The sequence below is a fragment of the Rattus rattus genome, chromosome 7, assembly GCF_011064425.1.
Source record: "Rattus rattus isolate New Zealand chromosome 7, Rrattus_CSIRO_v1, whole genome shotgun sequence".
Lineage (NCBI taxonomy): Eukaryota > Metazoa > Chordata > Mammalia > Rodentia > Muridae > Rattus > Rattus rattus.
Window position 1 is genome coordinate 111,717,055 of NC_046160.1, and position 25,034 is coordinate 111,742,088.

Genomic DNA, 25,034 nt, shown 5'->3' on the forward strand with positions numbered 1-25,034 from the left:
GTATGTTTTTTAACTCCCATGAGTCCTTATAAGAAAATCCAAAGGTCCCAGTCAGGTCCAGTACCCAGCGCTATCATAGCCCATAGCAACTGTCCATCACAAACATTCAGCTAAATCCACTGTGCAGTTTAAAGCAGTCTAAATATTCTTTAAAATAAACTTTTAGCATCATCTTCCCGAGGCACACTATTCCTGAAGATCCTGTTATCCTAAAGAAATAAACAAGTAGCCTAACCTGCTACATCAGCCATTCATGCCACCACCCTTTAGTCACCATACCACACACACACACACACACACACACCGCAAGTCAATATCAAAATCTCTTGACAAAAGACCAGAGTTTGAATTTATCCATCCCCGTTGACTTTCTCTCTACCTTGGGAACACGTCCAAAGCCCACGCCATCTAACCAGGCTGCCAGTAAAATGACATTGTCAGAAACATGGAGAACCATTGTTGTCATGCACGGTTGTAACTACATCTCCAGCGTGTGCCACCCATGAAACTTTCCATGGTAGACAGGGAAATGCTGAGTACATTATCCATGTGTGGCCTGGCCTAGGTCATAACAAATCCACTCTGGGTCCAGGAGCTAAAGAGTGGGACTTCTAGAACCCTCCATGTTCAATTCCCAGCTTACAGTTTACAGCCATCTAACTCCAATCCCAGGGGATCTAAATGCCTCTTCTGGCCTCCACAGGCACCAGGCATTCATGGAGTTCATGGACATACAAGCAGGTAAAACACCCATACACATAAAATTAAAAGAAGAAATGAAAGTAGGGCTCTGGAAGTGTAAGGTTGGCAGGAAGTTAAGAGCACCAGTGTGGAGCTGAGGGTGTGGCTGAGTTAGCAGAGTGCTTTCTGTCCAAGCATGAACACCAGTGTCCCCTACCGAAGCCAGTGTGATGTTCCATGTCTGTAATCCCAGAGCCAGGGGGCACAACTAGTAGAGCCCAGGGGCTCAACACCATCCAATCTGTCCAATCACTGAGCTCTAGGTGCAGTGAGAGACCGTTTCTCAAAACAAAAAACAAACCAAAAAAGGATTCAGGAGGGGGAGCTTATGGAGGAGGATATCCCAAATCTAACCTCTAGGCTGCAAATGTCCCTATATCGGCAAACAAGCACACCTGCACAGAGGTGCAAACACAGACACATGAACACACATGCACATGCACACGTACACAAGCACCAATGAGAGAGTGAAATGGGTCAGTGGGTAAGGATGCTTACTACCAAGCCTGACTGTCTGAGTTTGAACCCCAAAACCCACATGTCAAAGAAAAGAACCTACTTCCACATGTTGTCCCCCATCTATCTACCTATCTACAGACAAATGACAGGTAGACAAACAGATTAGATAGATAGATAGATAGATAGATAGATAGATAGATAGATAGATAGATAGTGATATATATCACAAAAATAAATAAATAAAAATAACTTTTAATGTTTTAATGTTTTCAATGTTTAATGGAAGAATCCATCCTGTGGAGGCAGAGGAAGTCTCCAGGTTGAAAGAACAGAGGGAAAATAATAGTCTGGGGGTGGGGGCCTAAGGTGGCAGATTGGCATCCTGAGGCTCTTTCAGCCCTTGGTTACCATGGTTACAGACAACATAAGCGCTGGCTCTAGGATAAGACTGGGGCTTCAGGCAGCCCCACAGAAACCCCTGTCACCCTTCCTTAGACCCTGTCTTTGTCACTTTGTACGGAAATGACAAACTCAACAGTCTCCAGTTCCTAATCCCGCTCAAGTCCACAGTGGCACTCAAAGATTCCATAGGCACGCTGTTCTGTGCAGAACACAGAAACCCTCAGGCTTCCCTCAAAATATAAATCACATGAAGAATAAACCAGATGTGTGGTGTTGGGAAACGTGGGAGCTCTGATGCATTCTACTTCCAGGAAACCATTTATTCAAGATTACAGGGAATACGCAACTGTTTGTCAAAAGAATACTTACTGGGAAAAATGACAGAGATTGCCAACAAATCCTCCTCCACCAGCTTGTCACTGTGGGTGCCTGTCGCCCCAGGCACACCGTCCCTGCTGTCTTAGTGAGCTACCAGCTAGCGTTTCAATCACACATTTCAGACAGTGTCATCATTGGGATGGAAACCCCCGACCCCCAACAGTTGAATTGCGCAGACCAGAAACCGTCCTGCTTTTTCTGGTTTTATTCTAGAACACTGAGTGCAGTTTGTTTTGTTTTGCTTGTGGGGATTTTTTTTGTTGTTTTGTTTTGTTTTGGGTCTTGTCTGTCTGTCTGCCTGTCTGTTTTGAGACTCGCTATGGGTTCTCCTATAAATAGCTCAATAGATACTTTCTTCTTTGATAGTTGTGGGAATAAAACCCAGAGCCTCACACGTACCAGGTCTGTCAAATATTGGGGTTATTTGATGGCAGGAATACAGTAAAATACTTAGGTATTATGAGGCCTCTCCAGAAAGAACTGAACAAGCATTATTCTGAGAAATTATTTCCCAATAACCTGTCACTAATGTTGCTGCTGGTACTGTCACTGCTTTTGTTTTTGGTACTTTGACTACAGTTTTTGTGTAGCGTTGTGTTATGTTCTGTTGGGTGATTTTCACTGTCTGAGATTGTACTCTAGGAGTTTTATAACCCAGGCATGCCAGGGAAGTACTCTACCACTGGGGTGCAGCCCCAGAGGGACCTGGATTTTCTCTTTTTCCTTCGGAGCCTTTGTTGAAACTAGCTGTACCTCAGAGAACACACTTTAGGAAACGCTATCATTTTCCAGTTTATAACTCATAGTTGCATTTATCTCGGTTGATTATCTCAATAGCTACAAAGTGCTACTGTGAACTGTGTTTTATCCAGGAAAAAAAAATTAAGGCTCAAGGAGGGTAAGTGACTTCTTCAAGTCCGCACAGTGGTCTGGGGTCAATACAATACAACAACCAAAGTAGACGGAGACATTCAGACAAGAAGGTCAGTAGAGCAGTAACTCAAACTCAAATATTATGATTGCAAACCATGTGTTCTTTCTCTGCTCTTTCTTAAAAAATAATCAGAACAGCCTAGATTTTATAAACCTGGACTGAGAGTATTGAGGTGCTAAGAGACTCCTAATAGGGCTGCTTCTGCTGTGGATTACCCTCCCTGACAACCTGGACAGTGCCCCAGGTGTTTCTCATACCAACAATAGGGCACCTACCATGTACATGGTGCTTAGAAGAGTTCTCGGTGTGTCATTTCGTTTCAACTCATCTGCATAGCAAGCCGGATGCACTGGCTATAATTCTTTGCCTAAAGAGGACAAGTCAAAAGGAAAAATTCTCCCCAGTCAGTTACTACCAAGCAATGCAGCTCAAATCAAGACCAAAGTAATCTATTACAGAAGGAAGGGAGTCGATGGAACAACAACTTGAATCTTTTTCTACAGGAGCAACAGAGACAGCCCAAGAACTTAGATGCTCCCACTCTCTGCTGCCATGGTTCACAGGGAAACATCTTACCTTCAGTGTAAGTTAGATAATTATAATGTGCATTTTCTTCCCCAGCCACTCTAATACTGAATATACTAGACCAGAACTGACCTAGTCCTTTCTATATGAGCTCAACTTCTGCTGTGAGAAATGAATGCCTTTAGCCTAAAACAACACTCTCAACCAGGGGATGTTAGGATATGGGTCAAGTTATTTGTGATTAAAATGGGTAAAAAATAAACCATCTCCAATTTGAAACAAAAAAAAATGACAATAAACTAATAGGTAGGGACATTTTAGTTCTAATCTCCTCTAGTCATTTCTTTAAATATTCACCTAACCTCTTGGCTCACAGGACAAAGGTGGTGGGTGTGTAATTGTCAAATATCACAACTGACACACAGCTCTGTGGCCTTCCAGGCTCAGGTTGCACTAAAATGGGTAAATTATGGGGCTCCATGAGTTGAATTGTCAATGTGACGAATTCAGACCTCCAACATCCATGTGAAGGCTCTGTGCAGCAACATATATCAGTAACCCCAGCACTAAGACTATGACAGTTCCTGAAGCTCCCACCCAGTCAGTCTGGCCCAAATGACTTCCATTCAGTGAGAGACTCTGGGATAGATAGATAGATAGATAGATAGATAGATAGATAGATAGATAGATAGACAGACAGACAGATAGATGACAGATAGATAGGTAGGTGGATGGATGGATAGATAGATAGATAGATAGATAGATAGATAGATAGATAGATAGACAGATAGATGATAGATAGGTAGGTGGATGGATGGATAGATAGATAGATAGATAGATAGATAGATAGATAGATAGATGGATAGATAGATGGATAGATAGATGGATAGATAGATGGATAGGGTAGAGAGGAATTAAGGAAGACAGCAGATGTCACCCCTTAACCTCTGTACATGCACATACACACACACACACACACACACACACACACACACACACACACACGCATATCCAATAACACATGCACAACACACATGGGTTAAATTACAGTACTTATCTCTATCCTGCAAACTGTTTGGTTGTGATTCAGGAGACCTCTAGGCTACTAACCTCTACAAGGTGTTCATTTTCTATGCAGTAAACTTGTTACTGGTTCCTGTGCCATAATTACAAGGACTGACACTTCAGGCCTGCCTACAAAGGCCACTGTGGAGTGAAAGTTTCTTTCACCTGAAAACAGTATCATCGCTTCTTCTTTCTGGTTTCACAGCTAAAACACTCTACCTTGGGGCCCTGGGGAAGTGGGAGAAGTGAGAATATTTCACAGAGGCAATAGCAACCAAGATCAGAACTCTTTAAGAACAAGAGAGGACAAAGGAAGGAAGGAAGAAGACAGGGAGGAGACCTTACCTGTGGTGGCTGCTTACATATGGTAGTAACAAAGCCTGTTTACTTACAGGGAAACGATGAGGCTAGAATTCCCTGAAATCCTATCCAGATGATAATTCTACTCTTAAACTTTAGTGCCCACTCCTCCCCACCCCTTGGATGCAGAGGAAGAGCCCTTCATGGTCACCCCTTCTTCGGGCAGTGGCTGTGGTCCTCACCGTTTCTCCAATCTCATGTAGAGGATGAGAAAGTCAGGCTTTATAGTCACTCTATGGCCCTCAGTTCCAGACACCAGGAGGAAGAAAATAGGAATCTCAAATTCCATCCATTAGCCACAGAAATGCTCTGTAGAGCAAACATGAGGTCTCTGCTTTCCCCCATTCTGGGTGACAGTGATGAGTCTTAAAGACAATGCCAGGCTGCTGGGAAGGACCCAAAGGACCAGAGTCCAGAAGAGGAAGATTCTTAAAGACAGAAATAAGCCATGCGCGTGCAAATCAGCAGAGTGACCTCACTCCTGATGCCACATTGAGGTTCCATAGCAAAGCCTTCAGATGAGCCCCTATGCAGATCTAACTCAGTGTGAGCCACCCACGAGGTACCCCTCTTAATAAAATCTGAGAAGAGACCATCATTTTTATTCACATTTCTGTTTTCACTGAGGGACTAAACTGTGGGCAAATGGTGTCTTTCTGCTTTTTTAATCATTTATCATTCTGTGTGAGTGTGTGCACATGCATTGCCTGAGCGTGAAGATGTGTATGCATGTGTGTGTGTGTGTGTGTGTGTGTGAGAGAGAGAGAGAGAGAGAGAGAGAGAGAGAGAGAGAGATTCTCAGTAGAGTAAAAGTGAAAAGCAATTCATTCACTAGCTCATTGTGCCTGTAGTAACCGTCCCACCATATCTCAGCTATGATTGAAGTTTCCCAGTTGGAGTCAAAACAGCACCGTGTGTCTCAAATACGCCTGACTTACGATGAGGCCAAAGCGTGTGACAAAAACGGGATGAAACGGCCAGGGTCCACACGCCCTGTCTCCGTTCCACAGAGGAAGAACCAACCGTGCTGCAAAGGAAGCACAAACCAAACCTCAGCCCAGAAAAATCTCTGGAGCCTCCTCCTGCTGCACTTTCTAGCCTAATTATGGTGATTTGGGCTCATTATTAATTGCGTTTGGAATGCTGATCTTCTGAAAGTTGGATATTAAATCAGAAATAGATGATTTCCTTTCCGGAGAGCCTGAACTGTGCAAACATATGTTTGGAAACACACTAATGAAGACAGCACTCACGGGACCCCACAAACTCAACATAGCTCCCGTTCACCACAGGCTGACAGTTCCCTTGAGCCAGGATGGAAGGTGGGCTCCGCACTCTACACGCTGATCCATGCCATAACATGTACGTTGGCCAGTGAGACGTGTGAGTGTATCGCCTACTAGGAAGTGGGGGGGGGTGACCTTGAAATGGATAGACTGTGTAGGGAATGGAGGTGTGACTGACAGTACCCTGGATAGAGGCACTCAACGACCCTGGCCAGCCTCTGCTCTCTACCTGTCTACTTATAGTCTGAGGGTTGAGGGTCCCAAAGAAGTTGCTTCTCCTTTTTCTGCATCGTGGCTTTTCCCCGCAGCAAGACGAAAACCCTTAATATCTGCAAAAATAGTCGCTTGAAGACTAAATGACATCATTTGTAAAAAAGTGTTCTGTAAACTGAAAAGTGCTACACAGAAGGTGAAGGTTTTTCTGGAACTCTCCACTGAAAGTGCAGCTTTTTAAAGAAGCCGGCTCCCGTTCGGAGGTTTTATTTATTTCTTAAGTGTATTAAAGTGCCTGAAAATAGCCGCACAGCCATTATTCGCTGAACACTGACCAGGTCTCTGCCTGCCTAGACACACCCTTCTGGCCTCTGCCTCACACTCACATAGCCTTTCAGTTGCTGGAGAAAGGGTGGAAGGAAAGCAGTGGACCACAGGCTTGAGACCCAGGAAGGAAATGGGCACATGAATGTGTGTTCTGGCGCCATGCCACTGAAGACAGCCTTCTTCTGCCTTTCTTTGTACTTTGTGGTCTGTAACTTTGAGGAGCCTAGAATTTCCTGATACCAGAGCCTTGGATACCCTCCAGTCCCTCCATACACCTGCTTATTCATCCATCAGCCAAAGGTCAATAGATCTGTCTCTCCCCCCACCTAGCTCCCCTCCTTTGCTAATCCATCCCAATCTCCCTCCCTGCCTCTATTCACCCATCTACCCATCTGTCCATCTGTCCATTCATCCATCTACCCATCCGTCCATCTGTCCATTCATCCATCTACCCATCCGTCCATCTGTCCATTCATCCATCTACCCATCCGTCCATCTGTCCATCCATCTACCCATCTGTCCATCTGTCCATTCATCTATCTACCCATCCGTCCATCTGTCCATTCATCCATCTACCCATCCGTCCATCTGTCCATCCATCTACCCATCTGTCCATCTGTCCATTCATCCATCTACCTATCCGTCCATCTGTCCATTCACCCATCTACCCATCTGTCCATCTGTCCATTCATCCATCTACCCATCTGTCCATCCATCCATCTACCCATCTACCCGTCAAGTTCATCATCAAGCAGTGGGTTTATAAGTGACTAGTGTTTGCCAATTACTTCCTGTGGCACTGGAGTACACTTAGGAACAAGGCGAGGAAGTGCCTGCTCCTGAAGCTTCTGTGCCAGTACAGGATGTTGGCATCCAACATGATATGTAAGTAAGTAAGATGTCACTGCAGGAAGAGCCCTCAACAGACGACACATCCTAGAACCTGACAGAGACGGGGAACTGGATTCCTCAGGAAGGGCAAGAAAGCCATTTCAAAGGAGGTAGCATGTGACCCGAGAGTCACATGGTAGAATGGAGCCAGGTGTGTAAGTATTCATCACCAGCAGCTCAGAGTACAAATGCAGAGCCCCTGGGACACAAGCCAACATGATTCCTTTACAGAAGAGGAGGGGAGGGGGAAAAGGAGAAAAACCGTCCACTGCCTTAAGTACCCAAAGGTCAGAACGAGGGTGGGATGAAACTAGAAGACGGGGAGGTACACAAAGACCCCATGGGTACACAGAGGTCTATCCATGACTGCTTTCTAAATGAAAAGAAAGGCCCAGAGAGGCCAAGTGAAGAGCCTGAAGTCACACAGCCAGTAAATGATACAGCTGGCTCCAGAACCTGATTCTTTCCAACCCCCAAGTCTTGAGTTTTCTCCACAGTATTGATCTGCTTGCCTCAAGCCATGAGAACATTCTGCATTGATGTTTCTGGGCTTAAAAGCCTTTAACGTGCTGGAGCAGGAAGCAAATCCGGAGTAGGCAGGAGAGCATCACTAAATGATTCTGGTGACTTGGCGTGGCTACTCCTCCTCTGCCAAGCCTTCTCCTTCTCTTTTGCCTCCTTCCAATAAGTTTTGGCAGTCCTTGAGTGTTTGGAAGACTCAGCAGGCAAGAGTCAGGTGTCCCAATAGTCTATTGATACATGCTAGAAGAATGATTAAGAGTCCAGATTTTAGTCCAGTCCCCACTAGCTATTAGCTGTGCAACTCTGAGCAAGTTACTTGACCTTTCTGTTCTGCAGTTCCCTCATTTTTAAATACAGGACAATCCTTTCCTCCTAGACTGCTTGTCAGCCTTAAGGAAATCAATACATGAGAAGTATTCGACCGGTATCTAGCACATAATTCTAAGACACACCCATGCCCAGACTCTAGTCACCTGCACCTCCAGAAACAAAAGGTGTGAACCAGATCACGTCAGGAAAGGCAGCTTCATGATGTCCTGGCAATGGCAAAGGTCAAATAGGACAATAACATAGTGTCAAATAAGAACTATAAAAACAGCCTGAAGGCTGACTCCTCCTCCAGAGGACCCAAGTTCAAGTCCCAGCACCCACATGGCACCTGGGTAAGCATCGGTAACTCCAGTTCCAAGAGGGATCTGATGCCCACTTCTGGCCTTCATGAATGCTGCGTACATGTGGTACATGGGCAAAGCACCCACACACATAAAACAAAATGAAGAATTTTTTTAAATAATGAAAATAGTAAAACAGCTAAAGCAAACCAGAAGGGGACCAGCCGGAGGGAGGGAGGAGGAGTGGGGTAGACAGTCAGAATGAAGGATGTGAGAGGATATGAGTATGGACAAAGTAAAATGTCACATATGAATGAAGATGTCATTATGAAACTCATTCTTCATATGCTAACCAATTTTTTTCATTTAAAAAAAATCGTGAGAATAAGTGATGGGAAATGCTGTTCTTCTCATTGTGGTGTTTATTTTTAGCACCTATGATTGTAACTGTAGACGCTACAAGTACTCTCTTCTCTCTATCAGGCTGTGAAACACGGGAAATTGTGTCATGAGGACACAAGAGGATGTTTCAGAAATAAGTTTTCAAAGCCAGCCTCAGGAACATGGTCCCTTGACATCCCTAGCAGAATTCTGAAAACTATCTACCCCTCCCCTGTCAACTGCTGCCCCCTCGGGACATCTCACCCTAGATGCCCTCACTTCTCCACACCAGACCCGCCCCAGCGGCATCCCTGGCCTTGGAAGTTCCACCTGGGTACTTCTTTGGAAAATCCTGTTGATTTCAGGTCACCCAAATCTTCTCTCTCCACCATCTCTTCATCCCCACAGTCACCGCCTTGGCACCGTTGCATCTGGTCCCTAGAATTGCAATCATCATGTGCCAATGTTTCTGAAACTTAGCGCAGATGATGTGACTCTGGCTTGAACCTCTTGGAGGCTTAAAATAAAGACCCCTCTTCCTCAGTCCCAAACCTGACCCTATCACCACCAACACTAGGGCTTTGGAGAGTCCCCAGCCACGCCTCGCCGCCGAATTCTTTACTTTTCTCTCTCTTCTAGGTTTTGAGCACCGTTTTCAGCTCCTCAAACACACGTGCTCCTTCTGCTCTGCGAACTTTTGCACCACAGGTCCCTCTATGGAAGGCAGAACCCCTTCTCACTGGCCAGGGAACTCCCACTCTAGGTGTCAGTGCCACAGAGGTGTCATTTCCACATGGGAACCTCTGGGTCATCCTTTCCACTGCCCTTTGCCAATCTGCTTGTCTTGTTTCAGACAGGGGAGAAGCACAGGTTGACTCGGAGCTCACTAGGTAGACCCATGTTAATTAAGCTCAAACTAATGGAAATCCTGCCTCAGAATCCTGCCTCAGGCTCCTGTTGCTGCCTTTACACGCATGAGCCACCACACCCAGCTTCCACGGTTTCTCTCAGACTTTCTGAAAGCCCCACGGTGCCCACAGAGCATGCTACCCTTTGAATTCCTAACGTCTCCCTGCAGTGACTAATTTTGACCCGACACCCACACTGTAAACTCCAAGAAAACACTTACTTTGCGTGTCCTCTTCTAACTATATTTCTAGGTCTCAGACTGTGCCCTGTGTGAAGCAGGTATTTGACAAATAAATCCTGCAATGATTAAGAATAGAAGCCAAACCACCACACTTCTTATCTCCAGAGATTTGGAGACCAAACAGAAGGCTGAGGCTATACTGAAGGTGTCTGCGAACTGAAGAGCAATACCTCTTCATTCCCTCTTCAGCCAATCAATCCATACAACATTTAATTCACACATAACTTGCTTTCCTGGACTTAGTCTGGGGAAGAGAAAAAATGGAGTCATAAGAAAATTGAAAGGGAGGGGCTGAACTGAGCGGGAATTAGAGATGATCAAGATGTATTGTATAAAACTGTCAAAGACTAAATAAAACGATAGTCTTTAAAAGAAGAAATTTAATCACACACACACACACAATTTTAGCTCCAAGACGCACTCAAGCACTGCCTACCCTAATTCAGCCTGTATATGAGTTGAGATGACTGAACACACTTTTTCAACTTGTCCTGCTCCAATACTATTTACTAAGAGCCAAATATCTATACATTAACATCATCAGGGGGCAGTGGCCAAGGCCAGGAGTGCGGTGCACCCACACACCTGCCTTAACCCCTTTTACAGGAAGGAAAAGTGAGCCCGCATTCCTAAAAGTATATCACACCATTGTGTGCGTGGGCACACTGTAGGTCACTCTGTGAGCCCTTCCCAGCCCCACCATTGTTGAGGAAAGCCACTCCCCACACCCCTTCTACAACCTGAGCCAAACTAGCTGGCAGGATTAGTAATAAGACAGAGCAAAGACTCTGGAGGCCCCTTGGGCTCCATTATACTACATGCCCTACGAGAGAAGTGCTACCCAGGGGACAGCTGCTGCAGATCTCAGCCTCACATGCTGCCAAGAAACCTGTCCCTCTGAGGGCACGCGGGCCATGAGGCACAGCTCCAGGTCCAGTGAGAGGCACCCCACCCATCTGCCAGAGAGACAAAGATCACTAGAAACAAAGGACACACCACACACGGGCACACGTACATGCACACTCACAAAGTCAAACGCAAATCCCACCAATTTCAAAACAAACAGCAGCCTGGTGTATCTTTAAATAGATTGTGAAACCATCCTAGAGGGACAACGATTATGTGATCTTGACAGGCGCGATCTGGGTTCCGAACCCACGCTGCCTCCGCCCTCCTCCCACCCACGCTGCAGTTGTCAGGCGCATTTCCCAGCCTCAGGACACATGCTGCCGGGAGCAAGCCCATCCACTCCAGCCAGTGAGGCACCCGCAGGTGGAAGAGAGCCAGGGTAGCTCGAAGTAGGCAATACCAACCTTTAGGATCCCAGTTCACCTGCTTTCTTGGCGTCTCGATTGGAAATTTCATTGCTCCGTTGCCCACAGAGGGGATGAAATGAAAAGAATCAAAATAATAATAATAAAGTCTTCAAGATTTACAACTCGCCGGTTAAACAGACCAACGGAACAATTTGGGAGAATGGACGAGCCTTGAAGTGGCTCGTGGGGAGCCCGGGAGAAAGATAAGCGGGAAAATACTAGCTGAGGGAAGCACCGAACGAGCACTGGCTTGGTTGGGTGTTTGCACCGGTTAAGGGGGTGGCCAGCTGCTGCCCTTGTGGGTGAAAGAAAAAGTAAGATGGGATGCTGAGGGTGGTTCCGTGAGGGTGAAAGCGCCGGGCTGCTTCTGCAGAAGCGCGGTAGACAGAAGCGAGGCTGAGCAGCGGCCAGGCAGAGCCGGAGAGAAGCCCACCGCAGCGTCCCTCGGGTCCCCAAAGGCGTGTTCGTACCCCCTCTCTCGCGCGCACACACACATACACACACACACATACATACATATATATACACACACACACAGGCGCGCACACACCCGGCCGCGCGCTCGGGCGGACACGTCAGCCTCGCTCGGCTGAGCACAGAGCACTCGCCCCTCCCCAGCCGCGGCTCCTCGCCCCCGGGCGACGCCCCCCACTCTCCACCCGCCGAAAGCCATTGGACAGAAGGGTGGCGCGGCGCCCCGGGGAGCTCGCGGCTAAGGCGACCCTCCCCGTGGCGCGCTGCAGGTGCCGCGCCACTGCGGGAGAACGCCGGGCGCGCGTGGATCCCGGACGCCCGGTCTCGTCGCTGGGCGGCGGCGGACCTGTCCTCCCCCGGGCTGCGCAGAGACAGCGAGCAGAGGGCGCGGCTGCTACTTACTGGCGCGGCCGCGGCGTGCTCGATGGAGTTGCAGCCGGAGACACGCTTGGCTGCCTGGAAGGCTCCGCAGGAGGCGGAGGAAAGGGCCTGCCTGCCGCGGCCCCACCGCAGACCTCGGCCTGGGGGGGTTGACCTCCTTTCACCGCTCCCACCCCGGGTGCCTGCTCTTTCTCTTTTGTCACTTCATTTTTGGTACTCCACTCTCTGCTCCCCAGCGTGGTTCTCTCGCCTGAGTCCCGAACCGTGGACTCCACTGCGCTCCTGAGCGAAGCAGGCTAATACCAGCCATGAGCCTTTTGTTCTGGGACCGCTTGGCGTTGGCTGCGATCTCACCGCGCCTAGTTCCCCTGGCACAGCTTGGTCTCGTCCCCAGCTACCTGTAGCCGGACTGGGGCTCCTGCTTGGAGGCTAGGGAGATGGACTGGAGAGAGACTTTGAAGCCCTGGAGGAAAGTGGAGTTGCTAAGGCTTGGCGACTCTACTTTGAGAAGCTAAGAAGGTGGCCCGGGGAGCCCTTTAGAATCAGCCAATGGTGGGTGCAGAAAGAACTCAGCCCTGTTCTCAGAGAGTTAGGGAGATGCCCCAAACCCCACCTTCCAGGTCCTGGAATCCCTAGGTAGGTTTATGATAGGAAAAGGCCTGTGACAGTGCTCGGATGCTCTTGAAAGAAGCACCCAAGTGTTCACATGAATTCTGCTTATAAGTTTCCTGGGGCGCCTAGCAACAGACACTTGCACATAACAGACGCTCAACATAATTAACAACAACAGTAATAATAATGAACGTTAAAGGAAGTGTAATGTTTGCTAAAGGAAGGTTGGATTAGCACACTGACATGTTGGATAGGAAGTTCAACTCAGCCCCCTTGTCTGTAAGATTACTAAAATCGCCTGTTCATTCAGCATGTACGTAACAAAGCTTTTCTGGGTGCTGTCACTGAGCTAAGGTACTGACCCCATGGCAAAGGGTAAGACGAATGGCGACTTGTCCTTCGAAGACCTAGTGCCAGAAGGTCAGATTGATGGTCAGGGCCTTAACTTAGGGAAGAGAAAGTGACAACTATTCCTAAGTCTGCCAGCTGTGGTCCTAAAATCCTACACTAGCTTGGCCTTCAAGATACCTTTGAGGTTCATGGGAGGCCTGGGTCGACTTACACACACACACACACACACACACACACACACACACACACACACACACACACACACACACTATAACAAAAAAATGGCCATTTCGCAACCCACCCAAACACACACACATAAACACACACACACACACACACACACACACACACACACACACACACACACACACACACACACACACACACACACCCACACACACACACACACACACAAACACAAACACACACACAAACACAAACACACACACAAACACACACAAGCACACACAAACACACACACACACACACACCCCTCTAAATCCTGAGGCAAGCCCTAAGGAGAGAGCTATTGTGGGAAGTGCTTTGTCACTGACTTCACCGAAGCTTTAGGTTCTCTGCAGACCAAGTTCAAGGAAAGTTGGCACCAGGACGAGGCGCTGTTCTGCCTCCTCAGCCCTTTGGATCGGTTCCCCAAGTGCATCAGAGAGGCCTCCTCTGGGCGGCTTCTACACTTTCCCCTCCTTGGACTTCGAGGACGAACAAAGCGTGACCATAAAGCATTTGGAACTTCTGCATTTCCCAATTGTGAGCCCCAGAGAAACTGGTATGGAAAGGAATTCTTTACCCAAGCCCACAGAAAGGAGACTCTCAGAAGCACTTTCAAGCCTCACTCTGCCCTCTCCTCCCTGCATCTCCACTGGAGTGAGCAAGGAATCGATGGAAAAGCACAGCTTCCCAAAACCCCTTCAAGTGAGGAGACAAAACAGCTTATTTGATGCAACCTTCACCTTCTCTCCTCTCTTCATCAGCTCCCTCCATCTCTGTGAGGATGTTCTCTCTGGCCTCTTTTTACAGAGCTGAAGACTTCTGCTCAGGGGAATAAAGAAACACCCCTAGGTTCACAGAAGGGGGATCGAGACCCCAAGATTATCCTACCCTAAAACCCATCGTTTCTATTCCAAAACCTTGGGGTCCAGGACCATGAATCTGACCAGATGTGTTCTTTTGAGTAATGATAATCCAAATACTGGTTTTCCAACTCCAGCCTCTTTTCCTTTGCATAAGGAACTGGGCTGTCCTGTATTCGAGGGGGTCAACGTTAAGGAATTCTATTACTACCCAAAGCCCCATTCCTTGAAACAAACCGAAGTCTTCTGATGCACTACCATTCAGCCAATCAACAAACACAGCATCCCTTATGTCCAAAGTAAGTTGCAGGTCTTGCTTAAAAGTGATTTTGACCTCTAGGTAACAAATGACCTCCCCACCCCAATAGCAGGAGGACGGTTATGGGGAGGCTGGGAGACTTGGGACTGACCTAGGGAACAGAATTTGTGCATAGCTGCTGGTTGGGTTGAAGTCTTGCTCTGGCCACTGGCATGGGGGAACATCTCTGCACTGAGTCACGGGATTCCTTCCCTCCTACCTTTCAGGGGCCACTCACCTCTGGAGCATTCTCTCACCCCCACTCTCATCCTCAGAGACAAGTTTATGGGGAAGGGGGACAAAAATAAAGAATCCCAGTACCCTCCCTGCAACGCATATGGAATTAAATGTAATTCTTCCAAAATTGAGATGCAAGACCACCACCCCTCAAAAACAAACAAACAAACAACCAAAAAAAACCAACAACAACAAAAAAAAACCAGCGCATTAGCCCATTAACCAATTAGCACATTAACCCTTCGTGCCCCACCCCCACCCCCCCCCCCACCCCCACTCGCTTCCATCACAGTCAATTCAAATTGATTGGTTGGTTGGAAACTCATTCCACTTACCCAAAGGAGGAAGAAAGAAGCAACCTATGTAGGGAAAAAACATCCACAAAAAAGACTGCGCGGAGTGGTTGGGTCTCGCTCTGCACCACAGCAACTTCCATGGCTAAGGCTGCGGGCCAGTTAGGTCTAGTGGAAAGAGCCCGCCTCGGGTTTCTGCCGCAGGAAAACAAAACGTCTGGAGAAAAATCCTGCTCTCGCTGTCCCCAGCCCTGAACCCCTGGCTGGCAGCAGTGGCTTCCAGAGTGCACTGGGTTTTCTGCCGCGTCCCTGCAGCTTAGAAGTAGAGTTGCCGCACTCTTTAACGCTAGCTGCATGGCCCGGCGTGGGAGGGATGGGGAAACCCCAAAACCTCAGTCATCTCTGGTGACGAAGTTCGCCTGAGTTGGCAAGCTTCGCAGCCTGGGCTGACACAGTGAGACCTGAGGGGGCTGCTAGCTACGTAGGGGAGCGAACAGCTCATGCAAGGAACAGCTGAATTCTACTCTGAAGCTAAGTAGGAGAATATCCTGGGACAGCAAATCACAGAGAACGATGAAGCAGCTTGGGGGATCCTGCTTAGCAAAAGGGAGAGGGGCGGGTCTGATCAAAATCTACTTTAAATTCACAAGAATAGGTTCATGCTCCTGCATAGAATTATTTCCCTTGAGTTTCGCCATTCCTCTCCCAAACACAGAGGAAATCCCCGTACTTCGCTACATGAGAGACAACTCCAAGTCCTCTTTTCAAAAGACTTGCACTATGATTTGTGCGTCGTTTTATGAAGATATCGCCTGAACACACACACACACACACACACACACACACACACACACACACGCATTCATTAGTGAAACATTATCCACTGGCACTGACTTAAATTGCTACCCGAACTATCCCCCCTCCCCCCAAGGCAGTGTCTCCACATGGTTCTGAGTATTCAGTGACTCTTAATGTCCCAACCATCATCCGGGAATGCCATCCGGAAGTATATGCTGCTCTCATCTTGAGCTGTGCTTTGGCGTGGAAAAGCCAGAGACAAATCCACAACAGAAGGGCAGAAGGTGTGAGATAGCCCTGGAAACGTGGGTCTGGGATGGCCAGTCATGAGCTGTGTGCGCACATCCTGCAGAGTTACTTTGATGACTCAAAGCTCTGATTGGGAACTGACTGATGAGGACAGCATAGTAAGCGCTTCCAAGGTGTTGTAATCACCACTTGAGTCTGACAGAGAGACATCATAACCAGGCGCGGTTCCCTTCCCTTGCCCCTCTCTGTTTTAAATCTTATAATATTTAATTATAATAAACCCCCAGTGGGCATCATGCCAAACATCTTACCCAAAATGAGTAGCCGTAATCCTGCTTCTCCTGTTACAGTGACCACGCTCTCCCGGTTACTACCAAAACATAAACCCAAAGCTTTGAGGGTTTTTTGTTTTGTTGGTTTCTCAGTTTTGTTTGGTTTGGTTTGGTGTTAGTTTGTTTTGGTAAGAGCTTAAGCTGGAACTAACTTTTCCCTTCAGCTTTTTTATTTTGAAAACATTCAGCCAAGGCTCTAACCTCACTTGGGAGGCTGAGTTAGAAATATCACAGGTTCAAGGCTTGCATGAGCCACAGGGCCAGTTCAGTGCCGACCTGGATAACTTAGACTGTGTTACAAATTCATTTTTTTAAGATTTATTTATTTACTATATGTAAGTACACCATTGCTGTCCTCAGACACACCAGAAGAGGGCATCAGATCCCGTTACAGATGGCTGTGAGCCACCATGTGGTTGCTGGGAATTGAACTCAGGGCCTCTGGAAGAGCAGTCAGTGCTCTTAACCACTGAGACATCTCTCCAGCCCCCAAAATCATTTTAAAGGGCTATAACACAGTAGTGAAGCACTTGCCTAGCACATATGAGGCCTTAAAACCAAACCACATCGCCACCTCCACCAACAAAAGGAAGAAAAGGAAATTATCAAAGATTATGGTTCTTCAGTTTAAAAAGAAAAAAATCAGTGCTGTGGGGCCTGAAAGGTGACTCAGTGGATAAAACATAGGCCCGAGGATCTAAGTTCAGATCCATAGACCCCACATAAAATCAAAGCTGCACACACCTGTAATCCCAGCTCTTACTCTGAGACAGGAAGTTGGGATAGGAAACTCTTGAGCCAGCAAGCTTTGTGATACAGAGATGTCATCAAGGTCCAAAATGAAGACCAACACCCACTAGAAATTGCCCTCTGACCTCCCTGTGTGCATGCACACACACACACACACACACACACACACACACACAGAGAGAGAGAGAGAGAGAGAGAGAGAGAGAGAGAGAGAGGCATGAGGTTTTTAAAAGGTGGTGTTATGGTTTAAATATTTGTGCCATTCCAAAAATGTTGTTAAAACACAATCCCTAGTGTAATGTTATTAAGAAGTGAGGTAACCTGGGCTCCAACCTCATAGGTAGCAATAATAGCCTAGTAAGAGCACCAGTGGAAGGGGAAGCCCTTGGTCCTGCCAAGACTGAACCCCCAGTGAGCAGTTTGTTGAACACACCCATATAGAAGGGAGGGGAGGGACTAGGGGATGTTGGCCCGGAAACTGGGAAAGGGAATAACAATTGAAATGTAAATAAGAAATACCCAAGTTAATAAAGATGGAAAAAAAAAGGGTTGGGGATTTAGCTCAGGGGTAGAGCGCTTGCCTAGGAAGCGCAAGGCCCTGGGTTCGGTCCCCAGCCCCGGAAAAAAAAAAAAAAAAGAACCAAAAAAAAAAATGGAAAAAAAAAAAAAAAAGAAATTCTAGAAAAGGCAAAAGTGTATGAACGAAGAACAGATCGGTAGCTTCAGATGGGGAAAATGTCCTATACTGGGGTCAGCACACTGTTATATTGCAGGGCCAGAGGGTAAATGCTCTGGCTTTGTGTGGTGATATACAAAATATAATAAATACATATATATAATATATATATATAAGAAATACTCAATAAAAATGGGAAAAAAAAGAAGTGAGGTCACTGCAGGGAAATTAATATAGGAGAGCTCCACCCTCATGAGTAGGGTTAGATCCTTTCTGAAGTGCTTGCAGGTGCCAGGTAGGCCCTTCTTACCGCGAGCTACATGAGAGTGCAGCACGACGGTGCCATCCTGGAAGCAGAAGCAAGTGCTACAAACAATCAAACTTACTGGCACCTTGGTCTTGCACTCTTCAGCCTGTAGAACTGAAGAAATAATTTCCATTTGAAAAAAAATCATCCAAAGTAAAGTACTTTGCTATAGTGGCTCAAAGGGACTAAGGCCACCAGGATGTAATCAAGGACTACATTGGTTGCCATGACTACCTAGTGTATTCTTTGATACCCAGAGGGAATTGTGGTCCAGGACCCCCATGGGTCCCAAACTCCAAGAGTGTTCAAAGCTCATGCAAAAAGTCAGAGCGTTTGCATCCTCTCTTCTACTTTGTCTTTTTTAAGATTTATTTTTATTACTTTTATGTGTCTGTGTGCGTGTAGAGCATGTGAACATTCATGTCCTAAGATGCCAAGAGAGGCCTTTGGGTTCCCTTAAAAGTGGAGTTTTGGGACTTTATGAACTGCCCAATGTGAGTGATGAGTACTGAACTTGCGTCCTCTGAAGGAACAGCAAGTGCTCTTAACAAATGAGCCATCTCGCCAGCCCCTCGCTCTTCCACTTTAAGCCATCTCCAGATTACTTGCAAACCCAATACAATGTAGGTGCTGTCTGAACAGCAGTTGGGCTGTATTATTTGAGGAGTAATGGCAAGGAGCAGTGTGCACATGCTCAGTACAGACATGGTTTTTCAAAGGTTGGTTCAGTCAGTGGACGTGGGGCCTGCAGAGAAGGAAGGCTGTATTCCAAATGACCATATTCTAGAATCCTTTCTTCTTTTAGTATTGATGGTGTCTAAGGTTTGTAATGGTCTTGTTGCTGTCGTTGTTGTTGTTGATGTTGTGTCTTTTGTTTTGTTTTGCTTGTTGGTTTTGGTTTGAGGGTTTCGCTGTTGTAGTTTGTTTGTCTGTTTTGAGAAAGAATCTTATTTGGTAGCCCAGAGTTGTCTGAAATTCACTACGTAGCCCAGGTTGGCCTCAAACTCATGGCACTCTTTCTGTCTCCACACTGAGGTGCAGGCATGAGCCAGCATGCCCAGCCTAAAGATTTATTTTTGTCTACTGTGTGGATATGGGTGTTTTCCTGCATTTGTTTGTGCACTACATACGTGCAGTGTCCGTGCCACGGAGAGCATCACTTCCCTTAGAACTGGAATTACACACTGGTTGTGAGCCACGTGGGTGCTGGGAACTGCCTCTGGACCCTTTGCAAAAGCCACAAGTACTCTTAGCCACTGAGCCATCTCTCCAGCCCCAATATTAATGTTTATTTAAAAGACCATCCCCCCCCAAATAAAAATAAAAGAGCCCAAATTCAATTTTCTTTCTGCTAAGGTTAAATGTCACACTGTACGGAAGAGGAAAAATATATTTCCAGACCAATGAGTAATTAAAATGACCTAGTGCTTTCTGAGGACCCAACATTGCTGCTTGCCCAGTCGCTCTCCTCCTTAGTCTCAGAAAGCATCTTTGCGCCTCTCTCTCTCTCTCTCTCTCTCTCTCTCTCTCTCTCTCTCTCTCACACACACACACACACACACACACACACACACACACACACACACACACACACACGGAGATGGCAGTCAGAGCTGACATTTATTAGATTAAAAAAATAAGAGCCTTAGCAAGGTCACACAGTATAGAAATAGGCTGGTTTTCATGTCAGCCTAAAAAGGGTTTCCATTTGAACTAAAACTTGAGGGCATGCATGTTTTCAGTACTTATTTATATAGGGGTGGAGAAGCTTATTCCCAGGGTCTTTCTGCTCGGCAGAATTGAAAAACCTTTAGAGGGTCTCTGTAGGAGTGCAGGCAGATGCTTCTCCTGTAAGCCAAGGACACGGTCTGACAAACAGAAAAACAAAAATCTCCCCAGTAGCAAGTGAGATGTAGCCTCTGCCTGCCCCCAGTACAGCAGTTCTGTTCAACCCGTGAGTCTTGACCTTTTATATCAGGTATTTACATTGTAATTCATAAAAGTACCAAAATTACAATTATGAAGTAGCAATGAAATGATTTTATGCTGGGGGAAAGCACAACATGAGGAACTGTATTAAAGGGTTCCTAATGCCGAGAATGGCTGTCCTGGGAGAAAATGAGAAACATTTGTTTCATTTTTGCTGCTTTTAAAGTTAATGGGACAAACAATGTTCTCCTGCTATTGAGTCTCAAAATGTTTGCTGATTGAGGAAAGAAGCCATTGACAAACCCTCCTATTTGTCAGTTCAGTTTCCACCTCTATTTCTAGGTGTTATTTAACGTTCCAACATATCACTCAAGACTTCGATATATGTAATAAAGAAATTTCTGAACTCTTTCTGCAGTACTGGGTATCAAACCTAGGGCCTTGCATTGTGATAGGCAAGCACTCGGCCCCTGAACTATATTCTCCAACCCTTACTTTTACTTTCTGTTTTGAGATAAAGGCCTCACCAAGAATTGAGGGCTTTCCTAGAACTCAATCTGTAACCCAGGGATGCTTGAACTCCTAATCCTTTAAGTCAACCTCGCAAAAAGCTAGGACTGCAGGCCTGGGCACCAGGCCTGGCTTCCCAACTCTTCCTTAAGAGACTTTTCCATGGGAGAGCTGACCCTGCCTCTCGTCAGCTGGGCAGGAGCACAGAAGAGCCATTGGGCTGTACAACTCAGCTACCACCCAGGCCTAGATCCAGGGCTTTGAGGTGGGCACCCCAACATCTACCCCATCTATGAACTGTTGGAGTGTGTGAAGAAGCCGGTCCTGCTGATCCAAAGCTGCAGGATCTCCATGACTCAGGGCAATGACAGGATATTCAAGATGAGTCTCCGTGAGGATCCAGTACTAATGGTATAGCAGAACCCAGAGGCCTGGAACCAGTGACTCACTGCAATGAACATTTGCAGTAAAGCTGTTTGGGAAAACGGGTACACTGTGGAATACACCATGAAATGTGCAGTTTTATGGTGAATATATATATATATATATTTATACTTATATATGTATATAAAGTCCTGAAAGTTAACCCATTGTTTCACGTGTAAAACGGGATGGTAGGTGTCATGGCCATGTCTAGTTACGAGATTATTATAAAGCGGCAATGGATATGAAAGCGTTCCGCAAAGTACACAGAAATTTACAGATTAAAAAAGTACTCGAATGCATTCCACAGTTTCCTCTGGCCCTCTGCCAGGCATGGGACTACCACTTTTACAGAGTGCTTCGTTTATTTCTCAGGACTGTTATTATAACCGTCCTGGAACATGAGTACAGTTATCGGCACAGTCGCATTTAAAAGTCTGGTGGGCATTTATTGAGGATGACACTGGAGCCTGAGGAAGGAGTGCTTTGTCCAAGTAAACAGGGTTAGCTGGAGAAGGACGTTGAAAACAAACCAGAGCTGTCTAACTGAAGTCCAAGACCCACCAGTCTCTCAGCCAAGCTACTATCCCCATGGGCACCTGACCACATGAAGCTGTGTGATAGAGTTGGTGTGGTGGCCAGCTCGCCACCACCAAATCCTGTCTGCTTAGATTATTCTCCTGAGAAAGGCATGTTTTCTCTCTTAGAGAACTGACTTAGAAATCACATATTCTTCTGATCCCCAAGATACCTGTGTTTTAATAGCAGGTGAGTACAAGGCAAGGAACTGAACAATAAATCTTAAATGGGGGGAAGTTAACTGAGAACATCCCTGTGGTGTCCTTGAAGCTTCTCTGGTCCTGTAACTGCCTTCGAGTACTTACTGTGCATCCTTGTTGAAACCTGACTCTTTTCACATTTCATTAGTTCTTTGAGAAACTCACACAATGTATTTGGAACATATTCATCCCCTTCACCAACATCTCCCTATCCACCCAGCTTTGTGCCTTTTGGTTCTTTAAGCCCATCACATACAGTCTGTGCTGCCCATATACCCTTGGATCTGTGGTCTTCCTCTGGAGTGTGGCCTGTCTACCAGGAGCCACGCCTTTAAGAACACTGACTCTCCCTCTCCCAGCAGTGTATCAATCACCAATACCTCCTCCATTAAGCGTAGGACTTGGTACCCACCTTCCTGCCCAGTGCTGGGATTTCTATCTACCTTAAGCTTGTGCAAGTCTTAGGGATGCTATCACAACCACTGTGAGTTCATATGTGTACCTGCCCTGCTGTGTCTGGAAAATATCATTTCCTTGCAGTCATCCACAACCTCTCTTCTCATCATCTTTCTGCTTCCTCTTGTGAGATGAGGCCTGAGCCTTGGGAGGAGGGCTCCACTCTTCATGTATACACATGATGGTTTGTATATGTTTGGCCCAGGGAGAGGCACTGTTAGGAGGTGGGGTCTTGTTGGAGTAGGAGTGTCACTGTGGGTGTGGGCTTTAATCTATCCTTTACTAAGTCCTAACTGCCTGGAAGCAAGTTTTCCACTAGCTGCCTTCAGACGAAGATGTAGAGCTCTCAGCCCCTCCTGCACCATGCCTGCCTGGATGCAGCCATGCTCTCACATTGATGATAATGGACTGAACCTCTGAACCTGTAAGCCAGCCCCAGTTAAGTGTTGTCCTTTATAAGACTTGCCTTGGTCATGGTGTCTGTTCACAGCAGTAAAACCCTAAGCCAAACACACATTACATTACTGAATCCTATTCGGTAGTTGATTAAGAATATCGAGTCTAGGAAAAGGACCTTTCTAGTCCATATAGCGTTCCTATATTTAGATTTTGATGCTTTATTTTAGCAGCCTTCTAATGTTACTTGTATATATGGAAATATTGATCCACTCAGTCCCATAAAAGTAGCCAGTGAGATGAGCCACCTTCTTCATCAGGAATCAGAACTCTGCTAAGTGTAAAGTGTAACATCTACTGCACCTTGTACAGAAGGACATTCTTGTTCATTTCTTTCCAACTCTGGGAAGCATTTAAACAGCCCTATGGTTGGGTTCCCAAGTAATGACCATAACCCTTAGTTAGAAAGAGTCCAGTGTGTGTGTTAAAAATCCTTTAACAATCACTCCCACTGTCCGCGCGCCCTAGCAAAAATCTCAGATATTCAGAACTCACCTGATTGAAGCTGCTTCCAGCAATGTCTTGGAAGACTCAAATGCCAAATTCTCTAATATAGACAAAAATCACTGTATGCCAAGAAGGCTAGTAAGAGCCTAGCCTATTAAGCAAGGTTGCCAGTAGTTATATGGTAACTAGAGACATGCGCCCTCTTCAGGCAAAAGAGAGCAGTGCCCCTTTCATAATGTGGACATTGAGGCTTCCTTCTTCCCTTTTCTTCTAATAAAGGAAGCTCCTTGAAGAGGAAGGGTTGGGGGAGCCACAGGAAGGACAAACTGATTCTAGGAAGCACAACAGTATATCTAGAACTTGGATTGAATCTCAGATCTCACTAATTCCCACCCCAGTCCGGTGCTTCTATACGATGCACAAAACTGCACAACTGTGTTATGCTCCGGCCATTCACGTGACGCCTACTGATGGGCACAGTGAGCAGAAACATGGTGACTTCTAGACCATTTGAGATCAAAAGTCTAGATTAGTCTCAAGGAACAAAATATGTGTTTATGTTTGTCGTGTCTGAACATTTTTAGCTTGTTTCCTAACTTGTATGCTACTCAATTTGAAAAACATCAAAATACCGTTAACTCTGCAACATCATAACAATTTTCCTTCTTAAGATAAAAAAAAAAGTAAGCTTAAACTTAATATAAAAACAATGCCTCACACCAGTGAGAATGGCTAAGATCAAAAACTCAGGTGACAGCAAATGCTGGCGAGGATCTGGAGAAAGGGGAACATCCTCCATTGTTGGTGGGATTGCAGACTGGTACAACCATTCTGAAATCAGTCTGGAGGTTCCTCAGAAAATTGGACATTGAACTGCCTGAGGATCCAGCTATACCTCTCTTGGGCATATACCCAAAAGATGCCCCAACATATAAAAAAAAGACACCGTGCTCCATATGTTCATGCTTTATTTAATAATAGCCAGAAGCTGAAAGAACCCAGATGCCCTTCAACAGAGGAATGGATACAGAAAATGTGGTACATCTACACAATGGAATATTACTCAGCTATCAAAAAACAACGACTTTATGAAATTAAGAGGCAAATGGTCGAACTGGAAAATATCATCCTAAGTGAGCTAACCCAATCACAGAAAGACATACATGGTATGCACTCATTGATAAGTGGCTATTAGCCCAAATGCTTGAATTACCCTAGATGCCTAGAACAAATGAAACTCAAGATGGATGATCAAAATGTGAATGCTTCACTCCTTCTTTAAAAGGGGAATAAGAATACTCTTGGCAGGGAAAAGAGAGGCAAAGATTAAAACAGAGACTGGAGGGACACCCATTCAGAGCCTGCTCCACATGTGGCCCATATATATACAGCCACCCAATTAGACAAGATGGATGAAGCAAAGAAGTGCAGAAGTGTAGATTGCTCCTGAGAGACACAGCCAGAATACAGCAAACACAGAGGCCCAGCAGCAAACCACTGAACTGAGAATAGGACCCCTGTTGAAGGAATCAGAGAAAGAACTGAAGAGCTTGAAGGGGCTCGAGACCCCATATGTACAACAATGCCAAGCAACCAGAGCTTCCAGGGACTAAGCCACTACCTAAAG

At 46.2% G+C, this 25,034-nt stretch overlaps 1 protein-coding gene across 3 annotated transcripts in view; it reads right to left on the minus strand.

Annotated features, from left to right (window-relative positions):
• Kcnk10 (potassium two pore domain channel subfamily K member 10) overlaps window positions 1-12,950 on the minus strand; it is a 130,369-nt gene extending 117,419 nt beyond the window's left edge. The window contains exon 1 of one of the 3 annotated variants that reach the window (XM_032908242.1): window positions 12,438-12,950. In XM_032908242.1, the coding sequence (XP_032764133.1) occupies window position 12,438 (1 nt within the window). In that variant the 5' untranslated portion in view covers window positions 12,439-12,950. Of the gene's footprint in view, window positions 1-11,558; window positions 12,061-12,437 lie in introns of those variants that run through there. The other 2 variants (XM_032908241.1, XM_032908244.1) reach the window with 2 other exon arrangements.
• Between the last annotated feature and the right edge of the window lie 12,084 nt (window positions 12,951-25,034).